The sequence below is a fragment of the Diceros bicornis genome, chromosome 32, assembly GCF_020826845.1.
Source record: "Diceros bicornis minor isolate mBicDic1 chromosome 32, mDicBic1.mat.cur, whole genome shotgun sequence".
NCBI classification, from domain to species: domain Eukaryota; kingdom Metazoa; phylum Chordata; class Mammalia; order Perissodactyla; family Rhinocerotidae; genus Diceros; species Diceros bicornis.
Genome location: NC_080771.1, coordinates 719817 through 739959, shown reverse-complemented (window position 1 = coordinate 739959; position 20143 = coordinate 719817). Strand labels below are relative to the sequence as shown.

Sequence of the window (20143 nt, the reverse complement as noted above, 5' to 3'; positions counted from 1 at the left end):
CCAGTAGATAGTTGTGTGTCATAGTTGCACATCCTTCTAGTTGCTGTATGTGGGACGTGGCCTCAGCATGGCTGGAGAAGCCGTGCGTCGGTGTGCGCCCGGGATCCGAACCTGGGCCGCCAGCATCGGAGTGCGAGCACTTAACTGCTAAGCCACGGGGCTGGCCCCTGAGAGTTTTTATCATTAACAGATGTTGCATTTTGTCAGACAGTTTTTCCATATAAGTGGATATGACCTTTTTTCCTTAGAATGTTAATATAATGGATTACATTGATTTTTGATTATTGAAGCCAGCCTTGCATTTTTGATATAAACCTTACTTGGTTCTGTTGTATTATTATTTTTATATATTGATGAATTCAACTTGCTAATAGTTTGTTGAGAGTTGTTTTACATGTGTTCATGAAAGATGTTGAACTATAGTGTTTTTGTATTGTCTTTATCTGGCTTGGGAATCAGGTGATAACTGGTTTCATATAATGAGTTGGGAAATATTTCATCATTTTTCATTTTCTGGAAGAGATTGTGTAGAATTAATGTTATTCTTTAAATGTTTGGTAGAATTTGTTGTTGAAACCATTAGGGCCTGGAGTTTTCTGTTTCAAAAGGATTTTACTATGGATTCAATTTCTTTAATAATTGTTGAACAATTCCAATTATCTATTTCTATTAGGGTGAGTTTTGGTAGTTTTGTGATTTTTGAGGAGTTGGTCCATTTCATCTAAGTTGTTGAATCTCTGTGTCTAGAATTGTTTGTAGTATTCCCTTATCTTTTTTATGTTTTGGGGGTCAGTGATATTCTCTCCTTCGTTCCTGATACTAGTAATTTGTGTCTTCTCTATTTTTTTTTTTTTTTTTTTTTGGTCAGTCTTAGTAGAGGTGTATTGTATTGCTTTTTCAAAGAACCAGCTTATGGTTATTGATAGTCTCTGTTTTCTGTTTTAAGTTTCATTAATTTCTGCTCTTTGTTTCCTGCCTTCTGCTTGCTTTGGATTTATTTGCTCTTTTTTTCTGGTTTCTTATGGTGGAAGCTTAGATTGTTGATTTTAAACTTTTCTAACTGAAGCATTTAATGCCATAAATTTGCTTTTAAGCACTGTATTTTCTTTATCCCACAAATTTTGTTGTGCTGTATTTTCATTTTGTTCAGTTCATAATATTTTCTGATTTTCCTTGATATTTCTTGTTTAATTTCCAAGTGTTTGAAGGCTTTTCCAGTTATCTTTCAGTTATTGATTTTTGGTTTAATTTCATTGTCATCAGAGAACATATTTCATATGATTTCAGTTCTTTTAAAATTATTAGAGTTTGTTAGGACCTAAGATACGATCTATCTTGCTAAGTGTCCACATGCACTTGAAAAGAATGTGGATTCTGCAGATACTGTTCAGTTCTGTATCTTTGCTGATTTTCTGCTGGTGTTATCCATCACTGAGAGAGATGTGTTGAAATCTCCAGCTATAATTATGGATCTGTCTATTTCTCCTTTTAGTTCTGTCAGTTTTTGCTTCATGTGTTTTGAAGCTCTGTTTTTGGGTACATAAATATCTAGGATTGTTATATCTTCTTGGTGAATTGACCCTTTTATTATTAAATAATGTCTGTCTTATTCCTGGTAATTGTCTTTGCTCTATAATGCTTGGTCTGATATTAATACCTTATAACCAGTCCACTTTTCTTTTGATTAGTGTTTATGTGGTACATCTTTTCCATCCTTTTACCCTACCTCTATCATATTTGAAGTGAATTTCTTGTAGAGAGCATATAGTGGTTCATGTTTTGATTTTTCTGACCATCTCTGTATTTTAGTTGGTTTATTTAGACCATTTGTATTTAATTATTTATATTTTGATTTTAGATCTGCCATTTTATTATTTGTTTTCTATGTGATTTCTCTTTTATATTCTTCTGTTTCCCTTTTCTTGCCTTTTTTTTTTGGATTTCTTCAGCATTTACTAGTATTCTATTTTATCTGTTTCATTTTTTGAGTATATCTCCTTGTATAGTTTTTTAGTGGTTGCTCTAGGTATTACCCTAAACAGACTTAACCTTTAACAGTTTACTTAAATCTATATTTTACCAGTTCAAGTGGAGTGTAGAAATCTTATCAGAAATTTATATCCCATTACCTTTTCCTGTTATAGTTGTCCTGTAAATTAGAAAACCCATTGGACAGTGATTTATATTTTGCTTACAACTATTGTACAGACCTATTTTTAAGAACTCAGCAGCCCATTATATTTGCCTGGATATTTATCATTTCTCTTGCTCTTCCTTAATTCCTGATGTTCTGAGTTTCAAGTGGTATCATGTCCTTTCCACCTGGAAAACTTCTTTTAGCCTTTCTTTTAAAGCTGATCTGCTGGCAATTAATTCTCATAGTTTACCTTCATCTGAGAATGTCTTTATTTTGCCTTAATTCATGAAAGATACATTTACAGGATATAAAATTCTAGGTTGACAGTTTTTTTCTTTCAGCACATTAAAAATTCTATCACTTCTTTCTGGCCTCCATGGTTTCTGGTGAGGAATATGCAGCCATTCAAATAATATTTCATCTATATGAAACATTATTTTTCTGTGGCTGCCTTCAGGAGTCTTTTCTTTGTCCTTTTTATCAGTTTGATTATGGTGTGTCTGGGTGTGGATTTCTTTGGGTTTATCCTATTTGGGTTTGCTGAGTTTCTTGAAAATGTAAGCACATATCTTTCTCCAAATATGTGAAGTTTTCAACTATTCAAATATTTTTTCTGTTCCACCTCCTTTCTCCCCTATGTCTGAGACTCCAATGATGCAAATGTTAGAGTTTCTGGTATTGTCTCACAGATCCCAGAAGCTCTGTTCATTAAATTTCAGTCTTTTTTTTTCCCCCTCTATTCAGATTGGATAATTTCTATTGATCTATCTGAAGTTCGCTGACTCTTTCCCTTTCGATCTCCATTCTACTAAGTCCATCCAGTGAATTACATATTTTTACTTTTGTATTTTTTATTTCTTAAATTGCCATTTGTTTTTTCTTTATATCTTCTATTTCTTTCTTGAGACTTTCTATATTTCCATTTGTTTTAAAACTATTCACCCTTAGCATATGGTTATAGTAGCTGCTTTAACATCTTTCTCTGGTTATTTGTGTCATGTTGTGATTGGTTTCTGTTGATATTTGAGTTAATATTTTCTTGGTTCTTCGTATGCCAAGTTATTTTGAACTTTATCCTTGACATTTTGAATATTGTGTGTGAACCTCTGGATAACTACAGATAATCCTGATTTTGGTTGTGTCAGTAGGCAGTCAGCCTGGTTAGGTTCAGGCTGCACGTTCTGATGTCCTCTGTGAGCTGTGGTTCCAGTATCAGTTCAGTTTCTAAGTGTCTGTAGTACTGTTTGGATCAGTGCTGCATGTGTGCTACCCAGTGGTTAGTATGGGCCTGGGCAGTAGTCTACCCGGTAGCTCACTTCTCAAAACTTGTGCTGTTATTTAGGGTCAGATCCATGTATGCACAGCTCAGAGTAGAGCCCAGTAATTCAGACAACTTTATGGGATTGCACTCTTCATTTTCCTACTTTTCACACTCTCCCTGACACTTTCTGGCTCCCTAGGGCCTCCCTTCCCAGTCCTTCATTGAGAAAGCTGAGGCTTAATTTCCCCTCTCTGCTGTACACTCCCTGTGACTGCGTCTGTGGCCAAGATGTGACAAGATACGGGGGGAAGAAAAGCAATGGGGATTTGCCCATGCCCTTGGGATCATAGCTTTTCTGGTCAGAGAGGAGGGATCCACTCTGAACCCTCTGGGATTTAGGTGCCTTCCCAGATATGGCTGCTGTGGTATTATCTGGGGTCCAGGGTGGTAGAAAGGGGAGAAAATAAGAAAAACAGAAGAGACATAGCCCACTCTTTTTGACCTTTAGGAGTCCCGTTTCCCATTCTTCATATCAGAAAGGGAGGGCTTCTCTTGGCTCCTTCTGTGTGTGCACATTTCTGTGTTTCAGGCTGCCTTTTGGTCTAGGCCAGGCAATAACTTAGGAAAAAGAATTAAAAAGCCTTTGAGGGGCCGGCCCGGTGGCGCAAGTGGTTAAGTGTGCGCGTTCTGCTGCGACGGCCCGGGGTTCGCTGGTTCGGATCCCGGGTGCGCACCCACACACTGCTTGGCAAGCCATGCTGTGGCGGCATCCCATATAAAGTGGAGGAAGATGGGCACAGATGTTAGCTCAGGGCCAGTCTTTGTCAGCAAAAAAAAAAGAGGAGGATCGGCAGGTGTTAGCACAGGGCTGATCTCTTCACATGCGCGCGCGCGCGCGCGCACACACACACACACACAGCCTTTGCGAGTTCTGTGGAATTTAGAATTCTCGTCTGCTTTCCCAATCTGCCTATTACCATTTACATTTCAGAGTCCTCACTTACGTGCTCCACGTATTCTGTCCAGGATTTAAAGTTGTATTCAGTGAGAGAAACATGTACTTACTCTATCTTCCCTGGAATTGGAACCCCACAGTTTTTGTTTTAAATTCAAATAAGATCCTACTGTCACTGCCTGTAATATGTCTTAGAGTTCTTCCCATGTCTCAAAGTTTTTTACTTTGGAACTTGATGAAGATAAAGGAAGATTTTGTTGAGTTAACTGGACTTGCTCCATAAATGAGAAATAGAAAATTTACATACTCATATGCATGGATAAATATAGCTAAAGGATAATATAATAGATTAAGGAACCAATTTGTAATTATTCCTTACCAAGAAACTAGTGATAATTTTTGACTGTGGTAAAAAGACTTATTCTGGCCCAGCCTCTATTACATAACTCATGCTCTTGATTCTAGAGTGTTTGCTTTTTATGTTAGGATACTCATTGTACTTGTGATCTTTGAGCAATGGACAGAATTGTTGCCCTCCAACATGCTTTGCAAAATGGTAGCTGTGTGATGCTGCCACTCTAACCTGAGTGTTCAGTGCATCCCTTTGGCATCAGTGTTCTCTGTGGCAGTGGTCTTCAACCTGGGAAATGAAGAGACTTTCCAGGGGGATACACAGGTACTGATAATTTTTTTAACACTTTTATTGAGATATAATTCAAATACCATATGATTCACCCAGTTAAAGTGTACCTTTCTGTTGTTTTTGGTATGTACCATTGCTTTAAGAACTTGTGGTAATATATGCGTAACAAAATTGGCCATTTTAACCATTTTTAAGTGTATAATTCAGTAGCATTAATTACATTCAGTGGCACCCACTGCCACTATCTGTTTCCAAAAGTTTTTCATCACCCCAAATAGAAACTCGAACTATTCGGCAATAACTTCCCATTTCTCCTTCCCCTAGCTCCTGGTAAGCTTTAATCTGCTTTCTGTCTCTCTGAGTTTGCTTATTCTAGATGTTTCATATGAGTGCAAGTATATAATATTTGTCCTTTTGCCTCTGGCTTATTTCACTTAGCATAATTTTTTGAAGGCTCATCCATGTTGTATCATATATCAGAACTTCATTCCTTTTTATGGCTGAATAATATTACATTTTATGTATAAACTACATTTTCGTTTATCTGTTCATTTGTTGATGGATACTTGGGTTCTATCTTTTAGCTTTTGTGAAAATGCTGCAGTGAACATTGACATACAAGGATGTATTGGAGTCCCTCTTTCAGTTCCTGTGGTTATATACGTAGGAGTGGAATTGCTGGATCATATGGTAATTTTATGTTTAGATTTTTGAGGAACTGCCAAACTATTTTCCACAGTGGTAACTAGCTGCACCAGTTTACATTTCCACCAGTAATGTGTGGGATTCAGCAATTTCTCCGTGTCCTTGCCAGTGTTGGTTTTATTTTATTGTTATTATTGCTGTCCTAGAAGAAGTATCTCATTGTAGTTTTGATTTGCATTTCTCTAATGACTGATGATGTTGATTATCTTTTCATATGCTTATTGGCCATTTTTATATCTTTGGAGAAATGTCTATTCAGGTGCTTTGCCCATTTCAAATTGGGTTGTCTTTTTGTTGTTGTAGGAGTTCTTTATATATTCTGCATATTAAAACCTTATCAGATATGTGATTAGCAAATATTTTCTGCCATTCTGCAGGTTGTCATTTGATTTTCTTGATAATGTCCTTGGTGCACAAAAGTTTTTAATTTTGATGAAGTTTATCTATTTTTTCTTTTGTTGCTTGTACTTTTGGTGTCATATTTACAAATCCATTGCCAAATCCAAGGTCATGCAGATTTCCCTCTATGTTTTCTTGCAAGTATTTTAGGGTTTTACCTCTTATATTTAGGTTGTTGGTCCATTTTCAGTTAATTTTTGTATGTCGTGTGAGGTAGGGGTCCAACTTCATTCTTTTGCATGTGTATTTCCAGTTGTCCCAGCACCATCTGCTGACGGGACTGTTCTTTCCCCCTTGAACAGACTTGGCACCTTTGTCATGTCAATTGGAGATAGATGTATGGGTTTATTTCTGGACTCTGAATTTTATTCCATTGGTCTATATATCTTATGTTTATGCCAGTACCACCCTGTTTTGATTACTGTGGCTTTGTAGTAAGTTGGGAAATCAGGAAGTATGAGTCTTCCAATTTTGTTCTTTTTAAAGATTATTTTGGCTATTCAGAGCCCTGTGCAATTAAATGTGAATTTGAGGATCATTTTTCCCATTTCTGTAAAAAAAAAAAAGGCTGTTAGAATTTTGATAAGGATCGTGTTGACTCTATAGAGAGATTTGGGTACTATTGACATTTTAACAATATTTAGTCTATTTATCCTCCTTATCCATAAACACAGATTGTCTTTCCATTTATTTAGGTTTTCTTTGTTTTGTTTCAGCAACGTTTTATTCAGTGTGTAAGTCTTTCACCTCCTTGGTTAAACTTATTCCCAGATATTTTATTCTTTTAGATGCTATCGCAAATGGAATTGCTTTTTATTTTCTTTTTTTAAAGTTTTTTTTTTTAACTTTTTATTTATTTATTTTTACCCTCAAAGCCGCAGTAGATAGTTGTATGTCATAGTTGCACATCCTTCTAGTTGCTGTATGTGGGACTCGGCCTCAGCATGGCCGGAGAAGCGGTGCGTCGGTGCGCGCCCGGGATCCGAACCCGGGCCGCCAGCAGCGGAGCGCGCGCACTTAACCACTAAGCCACGGGGCCGGCCCTGGAATTGCTTTTTAAATTTCGTTTTCAGATTGTTCATTACTGGTGTATGGAAGCACAACTGATTTTTGTACCCTGAGGTTTTGCTGAATTTCTCTGTTCACTATGGTAGCTTTCTTGTGGATTCTTTAGGATTTTCCATGTATAGGATCATGTCATGTGCAAATAGAGATAGTTTTGCTTCTTTCTGATTTGGATGCTGCTGCTTTCTTTTTCTTGACTAGTTGCTATGGCTAGAACCTCCAGTACAATGTTGAATAGCAGTGGTAAAAATGGGGATTCTTGTCTTGTTCTTGATCTTAGGGGGAAGGCTTTCTGTCTTTTCACCATTGAGTATGGTATTAGCTGTGAGTTTTTCATAAATACTCTTTATCATTTTGAGGAAGCTCTTTTCTATTCCTAGTTTTCTGAGAGTTTTATCATGAAAGATGTTGAATTTTGTCAAATTCCTTTTGTGCATCAATTGAGATGATTATTTGGGTTTTTTCCTTTGTTCTTTTAATGAGATGTATTACATGGATTAATTTTTGTATTTTGAACCACCTTTGAATTCCTGGGATAAATCCCACTTGATCATGATGTATAGTGCTTTTAATGTGCTGTTGGATTTGGTTTAATAGTATTTTGTTTAGGATTTTTGCATCTATATTTATAAGGGATATTAGTCTGTAATTTTCTTGTGATGTCTTCATCTGGCTTTGGTATTAGAGTAATGCTAGCCTTGTAGAATAAGTTAGGATGTGGAAGAGTTTTATGGAAGAGTTTGAGAAGAATTGGTGTTAATGCTTTTTATTTTATTTTTTATTGAGATATAATTGACATGATATCATATTTGTTTTAGGTATACAATATAATGATTAGATATTTGTATATATTATCAAATGATCACTGCAATAAGTCTAGTTAACATCCATCACCACACATAGTTAGAAGTGTTTTTTTCTTGTGATAACTTTTACGATTTACTCGCTTAGCAACTTTCAAATATACAATACAGTATTATTAAGTATAGTCACCATGCTGTACATTACATCCCATGACTTATTTATTTTATAACTGGAAGTTTGTGCCTTTTGACCCTCTTCACTCACTTCGCCCATGCCCCCCTCCTCTGCCTCTGGCAACCACCAATCTGTTCTTCATATCATTGAGTTCATTTTTTTTTTTTTTAAGATTCCACATATAAGTGAGATCATACAGTGCTTGTCTTTCTCACTCTGACTTATTTCACTTAGTGTAACGCCCTCAAGGTCCATCCATGGTGTGGCAAATGGCAAGATTTCCTTCTTTTTTGTGGTTGAATAATATTCCATTGTATATATATTTCACATCTTCTCTATCCATTCATCCATTGTTGGACACGTAAGTTGCGTCCACGTCTTGGTTATTGTAAATAATTCTGCAGTGAACATGGGCGTGCATATATCTTTTATTTTATTAATGTCATAATAGTTTATAACATCGTGAAATTTCAATTGTACGTTGTTATTTGTCTCACCATGTATATGTGCCCCTTTACTCCTGATGCCTACCTCCCAGCCCCCTTCCCCTCTGGTAACCACTAATGTGTTCTTTTTGTCCATGTATTTGTTTATCTTCCACATATGAGTGAAATCATATGGTGTTTGTCTTTGTCTGGCTTATTTCACTTACCCTCAAGGTCCATCCATGTTGTTGCAAATGGGACAATTTTGTCCTTTTTTATGGCTGAGTAGTATTCCATTGTATATATATACCACATCTTCTGTATGCAGTCATCAGTCGATGGGCACTTGGGCTGCTTCCACATCTTGGCTATTGTGACTAATGCTGCAGTGAACATAGGGGTGCAAAAGTCTCTGAATTGTTCATTTCAAGTTCTTTGGATAAGTACCCAGTAGTGGGATAGCTGGGTCATATGGTATTTCTATTTTTAATTTTTTGAGAAGTCTCCATACTGTTTTTTTTTTTTTTGTGAGGAAGATCAGCCCTGAGCTAACGTCCATGCCAATCCTCCTCTTTTTGCTGAGGAATACCAGCCCTGAGCTAACATCTATTGCCAATCCTCATCCGTTTTTTTTTTTTTTTCCCTTTTTCTCCCCAGAGCCACAGTAGATAGTTGTATGTCCTAGTTGCACATCCTTCTAGTTGCTGTATCTGGGACGCTCCCTCAGCATGGCCGGACAAGCAGTGTGTCAGTGCGCACCTGGGACCCGAACCCAGGCTGCCAGTAGCGAGCGTGTGCACTTAACCGCTAAGCCATGGGGCCGGCTCCTCCATACTGTTTTCCATAGAGGCTGCACCAGTTTGCATTCCCACCAGCAATGTATAAAGGTTCCCTTTTCTCCACATCCTCTCCAACATTTGTTGTTTTTTGTCTTGGTGATTATAGCCATTCTAATGGGTGTAAGGTGATATCTTAGTGTAGTTTTGATTCGCATTTCCCTGATGATTAGTGATGTTGAACATCTTTTCATGTGCCTATTGGCCATCTGTATATCTTCCTTGGAAAAATGTCTGTTCATATCCTTTGCCCATTTTTTGATCAGATTGTTTGTTTTTTTATTGTTCAGTCCTATGAGTTCTTTATATATTGTGGAGATTAACGACTTATCAGATATATGATTTGCAAATATTTTCTCCCAGCTGGTGGGTTGTCTTTTCATTTTGATCCTGGTTTCCTTTGCCTTACAGAAGCTCTTTAGTCCTATGAAGTCCCACTTGTTTATTTTTTCTTTTGTTTCCCTTGTCCAAGTAGACATGGAATTCTAAAAGATCCCTCTGAGACCAATGTCAAAGAGTGTACTGCCTATATTTTCTTCTAGGAGTTTTATAGTTTCAGGTCTTACCTTCAAGACTTTGATCCATTTTGAGTTAATTTTTGTGTATGACAAAAGATGGTGGTCTACTTTCATTCTTTTGCATGTGGCTGTCCAATTTTCCCAGCACCATTTATTGAAGAGACTTTCCTTTCTCCATTGTATGTTCTTAGCTGCCTTCTCAAAGATTAGCTGTCCATATATGTGTGGGTTTATTTCTGGGCTTTCAATTCTGTTCCATTGATCTATGTGTCTGTTTTTATACCAGTACCATGCTGTTTTGATTATTATAGCTTTGTAGTATATTTTGAAGTCAGGGATTGTGATGCCTCCAGCTTGATTCTTGTTTCTCAGGATTGCTTTAGCTGTTCGGGCTCTCTTGTTGCCCCATATGAATTTTAGAATTCTTTGTTCTTTTTCCGTGAAGAATGTCATTGGGATTGCATTGAATCTATAGATTGCTTTAGGTAGTATGGACATTTTAACTGTGTTTATTTTTCCAATCCAAGTGCATGGGACATCTTTCCATTTCTTTATATCATCATCAATATCTTTCAATAATGTCTTATAGTTTTCATTGTATAGGTTTTTCAACTCCTAAATTTATTCCTAGATATTTTGTTTTTTTGTTGTTGCAATGTAAATGGAATTGTATTCTTGAGTTCTGTTAGTTTGTTATTAGAGTATAAAAATGCAACTGATTTTTGTAAATTGATTTTGTACCCTGCAACTTTGCTGTAGTTGTTGATTATTTCTATTAGTTTTCCAATGGATTCTTTAGGGTTTTCTGTGTATAAAATCATGTCGTCTGCAAACAGCGAGAGTTTCACTTCTTCATTGTCTATTTGGATTCCTTTTATTCCTTTTTCTTGCCTAATTTCCCTGGCCAAAACCTCCAGTACTATGTTGAATAAGGGTGGCGAGAGGGAGCACCCTTGCCTTGTTCCTGTTCTCAGAGGGATGGTTTCAGTTTTTTCCCATTGAGTATGATGTTGGCTGTGGGTTTGTAATATATGGCCTTTATTATATTAAGGTACTTTCCTTCTATATCCATTTTATTGACAGTTTTTATCATAAATGGATGTTGGATCTTGTCAGATGCTTTCTCTGCATCTATTGAGATGATCATGTGGTTTTTATTCCTCATTTTGTTAATGTGGTGTTATCACATTGATTGATTTGCGGATGTTGAACCATCCCTGTGTTCCTGGTATAAATCCCACTTGATTATGGTATATGATCCTTTTAATGTATTGTTGCATTTGGTTTGCCAATATTTTGTTGAGGATTTTTGCATCTATGTTCATCAGTGATATTGGCCTGTAATTTTCCTTCTTTGTGTTGTCCTTGTCTGGCTTTGGGATCAGGCTGCTGTTGGCCTCGTAAAATGTGTTAGAAGATGTTCCATCTTCTTCAACTTTTTGGAATAGTTTGAGAAGGATAGGTATTAAATCTTCTTTGAATGTTTGGTAGAATTCTCCAGAGAAGCCATCTCTTCCTGGACTTTTATTTTTTGGGAGTTTTTTCATTACTGTTTCAATCTCTTTACTTGTGATTGGTCTATTCAGAATCTCTACTTCTTGATTCAGTTTTGGGAGGTTATATGAGTCTAAGAATTTATCCATTTATTCTAGATTGTCCATTTTGTTGGCATATGATTTTTCATAGTATTCTCTTTTAATCTTTCATGTTTCTGTGGTATTCATTGTCATTTTCTCCTCTTTCATTTCTGATTTTATTTATTTGAGCCTTCTCTTTTTCTTAGTGAGTCTCCCTAAGGGTTTGTTAGTTTTGTTTATCTTCTCCAAGAACCAGCTCTTTGTTTCATTGATCCTTTCTACTGTTTTTTTGGTTTCAATTTCATTTATTTCAGCTCTAATTTTTATCATTTCCCTCCTTCTGCTGACTTCGGGCTTTGTTTGTTCTTCCTTTTCTAATTCTGTTAGGTATAGTTTAAGATTGCTTATTTGAGATTTTTCTTGTTTGTTAAGGTGGGTCTGTATTGCTATGAATTTCCCTCTTAGGATCACTTTTCCTGCATCCCATATGAGCTGGTATGGTGTATTTTCATTTTCATCTGTCTCCAGATATTTTTTGATTTCTCCTTTAATTTCTTCAGTGACCCATTGGTTGTTCAGTGGCATGTTGTTTAGTCTCCACATCTTTGTCACTTTCCCAGTTTTTTCCTTGTAGTTGATTTCTAGTTTCGTAGCATTATGGTCAGAAGATATGCTTGATATGATTTCGATCTTCTTAAATTTATTGAAGCTTGCCTTGTTTCCTAACATATGGTCTATCCTTGAGAATGTTCCATTTGCACTTGAGGAGAACATGTATTCTGCTGTATTTGGATGGATATATATCAATATATCTATATCGATATCTATCTACATATCTTTAAAGTCCATCTGGTCTAATTTTTCATTTAAGTCCACTATTTCCTTATTGACTTTCTGTCTGGATGATCTATCCATTGATGTAAGTGGGGTGTTAAGGTCCCCCACTATTATTGTGTTGTTAATATCTCCTTTTAGGTTTGTTAAAATAGTTGCTTTATGTACTTTGTTGCTCCTGTGTTGGGAGCATATATATGTATAAGTGTTATGTCTCTTGGTGGAGTGTCCCTTTTATCATTATATACTGGCCCTCTTTGTCTCTCATTACCTGTTTTATCTTCAAGTCTGCTTTGTCTGATATAAGCATGGCAACACTTGCTTTCTTTTGTTTGCCAGTAGCTTAGAGTATCGTCTTCTCTCCGTTCACTCTGAGCTTGTGTTTGTCTTTAGAACTGAGATGTGTTTCCTGGAGGCAGCATATTGTTGGGTCTTGTTTTTTAATCCATTCCACCACTCAATGTCTTTTGATTGGAGAATTCAATCCACTTACATTTAGAGTGATTATTGATATTTGAGGGCTTAATGCTGCCATTTTATCACTCGTTTTCCGGTTCTTCTGCATTTCCTTTGTTTCTCGTCTCATGTTTCAGATTACCAATTCAGTTTGGTAGTTCTCTATGATGGTTTTCTTAGTTTTCTCTTTATTTATCATTTGTGTCTCTGTTCTGATTAGTTGTTTAGTGGTTACCATGAGGTTTGTATAAAAAATCTTGTAGCTGAGATAGTCCGTTTCCTGATAGACTCTTATTTCCTTAAACTAAGTCAATTCCATCCATTTCCTCTTCCCCTTCTAAGATATAACTGTCACAACTTATTCCATCTTGTATTGTGAGTTTGTGGTTAAAATGATGAGATTACATTTATTTTTGGTGTTTTCTTCCCTTTATCTTTGATGTTATAATTAAATGTTTGCTAGCCTGTTCTGATAGAGAGCTGCATATTTTATGATTTTGTCCAGCTATTTTTCTCCTTGCTCAAGGCTTTGTGTCTCCTTCCTCCCTCCCTCCCTCCCTCCCTTCTTTCCTTCCTTCCTTGTAGGGGGGTCCTTGTGGCAATGAACTCCCTTAGCTTTTGTTTATCTGGGAAAATATTTCTCCATCCTATCTGAAGGATATTTTCACTGGATAGAGTATTCTTGGCTGAAAGTTTTTGTCTTTCAGAATTTTGTATATATCATTCTGCTCTCTCCTAGCCTGTAAGGTTTCTGCTGAGAAATCTGCTGAAAGCCTGATAGGGGTTCCTTTGTAAGTTATTTTCTTCTGCTTTGCTGCCCTTAATATCTTTTCTTTGTCATTGACTTTTGTCAGGTTTACTAGTATATGCCTTGGAGAGGGTCTTCTTATGTTAATGCTGTTAGGAGATCTGTTGGCTTCATTCACTTGTATTTCCAGCTCTTTCCCCAGGTTTGGGAAGTTCTCAGCTATTATTTCTTTGAACAAGCTTTCTGCTCCTTTTTCCCTCTCTTCTCCCTCTGGAATATCTATCATCCTTATGTTGCATTTCCTAATTAAGTCAGCTGTTTCTCAGAGAATTTCTTCATTTCTTTTTAGTCTTAGTTCTCTCTCCTCCTCCTCCATCTGGAGCATTTATGCATTCCTATCCTCTAGATTGCTAATTTTATCCTCCATATTGTCAGCTCTGTTATTTAAAGACTCCAGATTTTGCTTTATCTTCTCCATTGTGTTTTTCATCTCCATTTTTGATTGGTTTTTCTTTGTAGTTTCAATCTCTTTTGTGAAGAAGTTCCTGATTTCATTGAACTGTCTATCTGTATTTTTTTGTAACTCCTTGAGCTTTTTATGATAGTGATTTGAATTTTCTGTCATGTAGATTATAAATTTCTGTGCCTTCAGGATTGATTTCTGAGTGCTTGTCATTTTCTTTCTGGTCTGGAGATTTAACATATTTTTTCATACTTTTTGATGGCGTGAGTTTGTGCCTCTGCATAGTGATAGTATCTGGTCGCAGCTTCCACCTGCCACCACTAGGTGGGGGTCAAGAGCTGTTTATTCTGAGCCTGCTGTGACCCCTGGCTTCTAGCTGCTGCTTTTCTAAGGAATGTGTGGGTGCTCTGGCCAACTAGCTGAGCTGGAGCACTGGGCGGGGGAGAGGGGCTTTCTTTCACCTGTGCCATCCCAAGGGCTTCTCGCTCTTCCCCCGCTATCTGCTCTCCTTGGGTGCTAGCTTGATGTGAAGACACCACTGCCACAGTTCAGTCACCTCCATGTGGATCTTTTCCATGGGCTGTAAGGGAACTTGGAGAGTGACAGTGTTCCCATGGAGGGCCGCCCCTCCCCCTTCTCTTCTCAGAGCTGTTGTGGCGGAGCCCAAGGTTGCTGCCAGAGAGGGACAGAGGCTCTCCTTACCTCCTTCCACTTCCTCCGGGGGATCCAGCACCTCCACCTTCAGATATATGGCTGGGTGAGTCTCTCAGACAACTTTTGTGTTGTGTGAATGTCCTCTGTTGGTATATGAATGTCCTTTTTGTTGTGTCTTAGAAAGGAGAGTCTAAGGGGAGAGTTCACTCCGCCATGGTGCTGACGTCACCTCTCCCCATGCTCTTTTTGATTTCCGTTTGCAATGGAATATCTTTTGCCATCCCTTCACTTTGAATCTATATCCTTAGAACTGAGTTTTTTGTAAGCAGCATATAGTTGGGTCTTGCTTTTTTTATCCATCTATCGACTCTGTGCCTTTTGATTGGGGAATTCAGTCCATTAACATTTAGAGTAATTATTGATAGGTAAGGACTTGCTAATGCCATCTTTTTAATTGTTTTCTGGCTGTTTTGTAGTTCCATTTTTCTTTTCTTCCTTTCTTGCTGTCTTTCTTTGTAAGATGATGTTTTTCCTTATTAGTATGCTTTGATTTCCTTCCATTTGTCTTTTGTGTATGTATTGTAGATTTTTGCTTTGTGGTTACCATGTGGTTTACATGAAACATAGATAACAGTTTAACTTTGATCACATACAAATATTCTATCCTTTTTCTCCTCCCCTTTTATGTTTTTGATGTCACCATTTACATTTTTTATTGTGTATCCATTAACAAACTGTTGAAGCTATAGCTGTTTTTACTACTTTTGTCCTTTAACCTTTATTCTAGAGTTTAGTTAGTACATCACCATATTACATTATTGGGGTACAGGTGTACCTTGTTTTATGTGCTTTACTTTATTGCACTTCATGGACATTGTGTTTTCTTTTTCCAAGACCCTCCCCCAGCAAAAAGATTACAACTTGCTGAAGGCTCAGATGATGGTTAGCATTTTTTAGCAATAAAGTATTTTTTAATTAAGGTGTGTACATTGATTTTTTATGCTGTTACACACTTAGTAGACTTAAGTATGGTGTAAACATAACTCTTATATGTACTGGGAAACCAAAAAATTTGTGTGACTTGCTTTCTTGTGATATTCGCTTTATTTTGGTGGTCTGGAACCAAACTCACAGTAGCTCCAAAGTATGCCTGTATTGTGAATTTGACTATATGCTTACCTTTACCAGTGTGTGGTACGTTTTCATTATATTGAACCATCTTTGCATCCCAGGGATAATTCCCACTTGATCATGGTGAATGATCTTTTTAATGTGCTGCTGAATTCAGTTTGCTCGTATTTTATTGAGAATTTTTGCATCTGTGTTCATTAAGGATGTTGGTCTGTAGTTTTCTTCTAGTAGTCTCCTTCTTTGGTTTTAGTATCACATAATGCTGGTCTTGTAAAATGAGTTTTGGAATGTTCCCTTCTCTTCAAGTTTTTGGAAGTGTTTGAGAAGGATTGGTGTTAATTCTTCTTTCAGTGTTTGTTAGAATTCTCCAGAGAAGCCATCTGGTCCTGGACTTGTTCTGGGGGAGGTTTTTGATTACTATTTCAATCTCTTTACTAGTAATTGGTCTATTCATATTTTCTCTTTCTTCCTGATTGAATCTTGGTAAGTTGTATGTTTCTAGGAATTTATCCGTTTCTTCTGGGTTGTTTGTTGGTGTATAGTTGTTCGTAGTAGCCTCTTGTGATCCTTTGAATTTCTGTGTTATCAGTTGTAGTGCCTCCTTTTTCGTTTATAATTTTGTTGATTTTGATCCTTTTTTTTTCGTTGTTTAGTCTAGCTAAGGGTTTGTCAATTTTTTTTATCTTTTCAAAGAATCAACTCAGTCTGGTTAATTTTTTTCTATTGTTTTTCTGTTCTCTGTTTTAGTATGCTCTAATCTTTATTGTTTCCTTTCTTCTGCTAATGTTTGGCTCAGTTTTTTCTTCTTTTTCTAGTTCCTTAAGGTGTAGAGTTAGGTTGTTTATTTGGGATCTTTCTTTTTAATATTGGTGTTTATTGCTGTGAACTTCCGTCTTAGAACTGCTTTTGCTGCATCTCATAAGGTCCAGGATGTTGTGTTTCCATTTTCATTTGTCTCAAGAAACTTTTATTTCCCCTTTAATTTCTTCTTTGATTCATTGGTTATTCAGAAGAGTGTTGTTTAATTTCCATGTATTGATGAATTTTCCTCTTTTTATTAATTTCTAGTTTCATGCCATTGTGTTCAGAGAAGATACTTGGTATGATTTCAGTCTTCTTGAACTTGCTAAGACTTCTTTTTAACCTAACATATTGTCTATCCTAGAAAATCTTCCATTTGTGCTTGAGAAGAATGTGTATTCTCCTGTTGTTGGATAGAATGTTTTGTATATGTCTGTTAGGTTCATTTGGTCTGTAGTGTTGTTCAAATCTGCTGTTTCCTTATTGATTCTCTGGATGATCTATCTAATGTTGAGAGTGGGGTATTAGAGACCCCAGCTGTTATTGTGTCACCATTTATTTCTCCTTTTAGTTCTGTTAGTTTGATTTATATATTTAGGTGCTCCAATGTGGAGTGTGTAAATATTTACGATTGTGTGTCTTTTTGATTGATTGACTGCTTTATCATTAAAGGCATCTCTTTTTACTATTTTAATTAAGTCTGTTTTGTCCGATATAAGTATAGCTATCCCTGCTTTTTTTTTTGGTTACCGTTTGTTTATGACTTTTTTTGTCCCTTTGCTCTCAGTCTGTGTGTGTATTTAAGGTAAAATGAGTCTCTTATAGGCAGCATGTTCTTGGATCTTATTTTTTTATTCATTCAGTCATTCTGTATTTTTTGACTGGAGAATTTAATCTGTTTATGTTTAAAGTAGTTGTTGATAGGTAAGGACTTACTATTGCCATTTTGTTAATTGCTCTCTGGTTGTTTTGTAGATTCATTGTTCCTTGTTTCTTATCTTGCTCTCTTTTTTTTGTATATTTTGATGTCTTTTGGTATCAGTGTGCTTTGATTTCTTTATCATGTTCTTTTGTGTAATTGCTACAGATTTTTCCCTTGTGGTTACCAGGAGGCTTACATAAAACATCTTAAAATTATAAATTCTATTTTAAGCTGACAACAGCTTAACAGCAGTAGAACTCCTAAACTTTACACTTTTACTTCTCCTTCCCCTCACATTTTAGGTTATTGCTGTTACAATTTACATGTTTTTTATATTGTGTAACTAATAACAGATTGTTGTAGTTATGGTTTTTATATTCACTTTTTTTTTAACTTTTATTTATTTATTTATTTTTAAAGGAATTGCATATTCTATTTTATTTTCTTCCCTGAAGCCCCAGTACATACTTGTATATTCTAGTCGTAAGTCCTTCTAGTTCTTCTATGTGAGCCGCTGCCACAGCATGGTTACTGACAGACGAGTGGTGTGGTTCCATGCCCAGGAACCACACCCAGGCCGCCAAAGTGGGGTCTGCTGAACTTTAACCACTAGGCCGTCAGGGCTGGCTTCATTTTTTTTAACTTTTAAACTAGATTTGTAAGTGAATTATGCACTACCATTACCAAATTGCAGAATCTAACTTTGATTGTATATTTACCATTTGACTATGTATTTGTGCTGCCTTTTTATGTTTTTATGATGTTAATTAGCATCTTTTTACTTCCACTCAAAGAACTCCCTTTAGCATTTCCTATAAGGCAAGTGTAGTGATAATGACCTCCTTCAGCTTTTGTTTGTTTGGCAAAGTCTTTATTCCTCCTTCCTTTCTGAAGGACAGCTTCACCAGGTATAGTACCTTTGGTTTACAGTGTTTTTCTTCAATATTTTGAATATGTCATCCTATTCTCTCCTAGCCTGAAATGTTTCTGTTGAGAAATTCACTGATAATCTTATGGGGGTTCCCTTGTATGTAACTTATCCCTTTTCTCTTGCTGCTTTTAAAATTCTTTCTCTCTCTTTGACTTTTGACAATCTAGTTGTAATGTGTTTCAGTGTAGTCCTATTCAGGTTCAACCTATTTGGGGGTTCTTTGGGTCTCGTGGATCTGGATGTCTATTTCTCTCCCCAGGTTTCAGAAGTTTTCAGCCATTTTTGCTTTAAATATACTTTCTGTCCCTTTTTCTTTCTCTTCTCCTTCTGGAATTCCCATAATGCGCATATTGTTTCTTGTCATGGTGTCCTGTAAGTCTCGTAGGCTTTTTTACTCTTTTTCATTCTTTTTTCTTTTTGCTCCTATGACTGGATAATTTCTAATGTTCTGTCCTCCCTGTTGCTGATTCTTTCTTCTGCATGGTTGAGTCTGTGTTTGAAACTCTCTGTTGAATTACTCAGTTCAGTTATTGTATTTTTCAACTCTAGGATTTTTTTTTTTAGGCATTTTTTTAATTGATGTCATAATAGTTTATAACATTGTGAGATTCCAGTTGTACATTATTATTTGTCAGTCACTGTATAAATGCACCCCTTCACCCCTCGTGACACCCCCCAACTCCCTTCTCCCTGGTAACCACCAGCTGTTCTCTCTGTCTGTGTGTTGGTTTATATTCCACGTATGAGAGAAGTCATACAGTGTTTGTCTTTCTCTGTCTCGCTTATTTCACTTAACATAATACCCTCCAGGCCCATCCATGTTATTGCAAATGGGACAATTTTGTCTTTTTTATGGCTGAGTAGTATTCCATTGTATATATATATACACCACATCTTTTTTTTTTTAATTCAGAGCCAATTTTATTATTTGATTCTAATTGACTAGCTTTTAATATGGCAAGCCATAATGACTTCTTTTTATTGTGAAATTTTTGTTGTACATTATTGTTTATCAATCACCATATAAGTGCATCCCTCCACCCCTTGTGCCCACCCCCTGCATCCCCCTTGCCCCTGGTAACCACCAAACAGTGCTGTCCGTGTGTTGGTTTATCTTCCACATATGAGTGAAATCATGCACTGCTTGTCTGTCTCTTTCTGGCTTATTTCACTTAACATAATACCCTCCAGGTCCATCCATGTTGTTGCAAATGGGATGATTTTTTCTTTCTTTATGGCTGAGTAGTATTCCATGGTATATATATACCACATCTTCTTTATCCAATCATCAGTTGAGGGATACTTGGGTTGCTTCCATGACTTGGCTATAGTGAATAATGCTGCGATGAACATAGGAGTGCATAAGCCTCTTTGGATTGTTGATTTCAGGTTCGTTTGATAAGTGGGATAGCTGGATCATAAGGTATTTCTATTTTCAATTTTTTGAGGAATCTCCATACTGTTTTCCATAGAGGCTGCACCAGTTTGCTTTCCCACCAGCAGTGTATGAGGGTTCCCTTTTCTCCATAGCCTCTCCAGCATTTGTTGCTTTTTGTCTTGGTCATTATAGCCATTCTAACGGGTGTAAGGTGATATCTTAGTGTGGTTTTGATTCACATTTGATTAGTAATGTTGAGCATCTTTTCATGTGTCTATTGGCCATCTGTATATCTTTGGAGAAGATTTCATTTCCTCTGCCCGTTT

At 36.5% G+C, this 20143-nt stretch overlaps 1 protein-coding gene across 3 annotated transcripts in view; it reads left to right on the top strand.

The window, feature by feature from the left end:
- Positions 1-20143, top strand: part of MYLK3 (myosin light chain kinase 3) — a 99673-nt gene that overhangs the window by 3865 nt on the left and 75665 nt on the right. Inside the window, exon 2 of one of the 3 annotated variants that reach the window (XM_058527724.1) lies at positions 5581-5686. The exons of 1 other annotated variant lie outside the window; for it this stretch is intronic. In XM_058527724.1, the coding sequence (XP_058383707.1) occupies positions 5684-5686 (3 nt within the window). In that variant the 5' untranslated portion in view covers positions 5581-5683. Of the gene's footprint in view, positions 1-5580; positions 5687-14251; positions 14758-20143 lie in introns of those variants that run through there. One more of the 3 variants, XM_058527721.1, reaches the window with a different exon arrangement.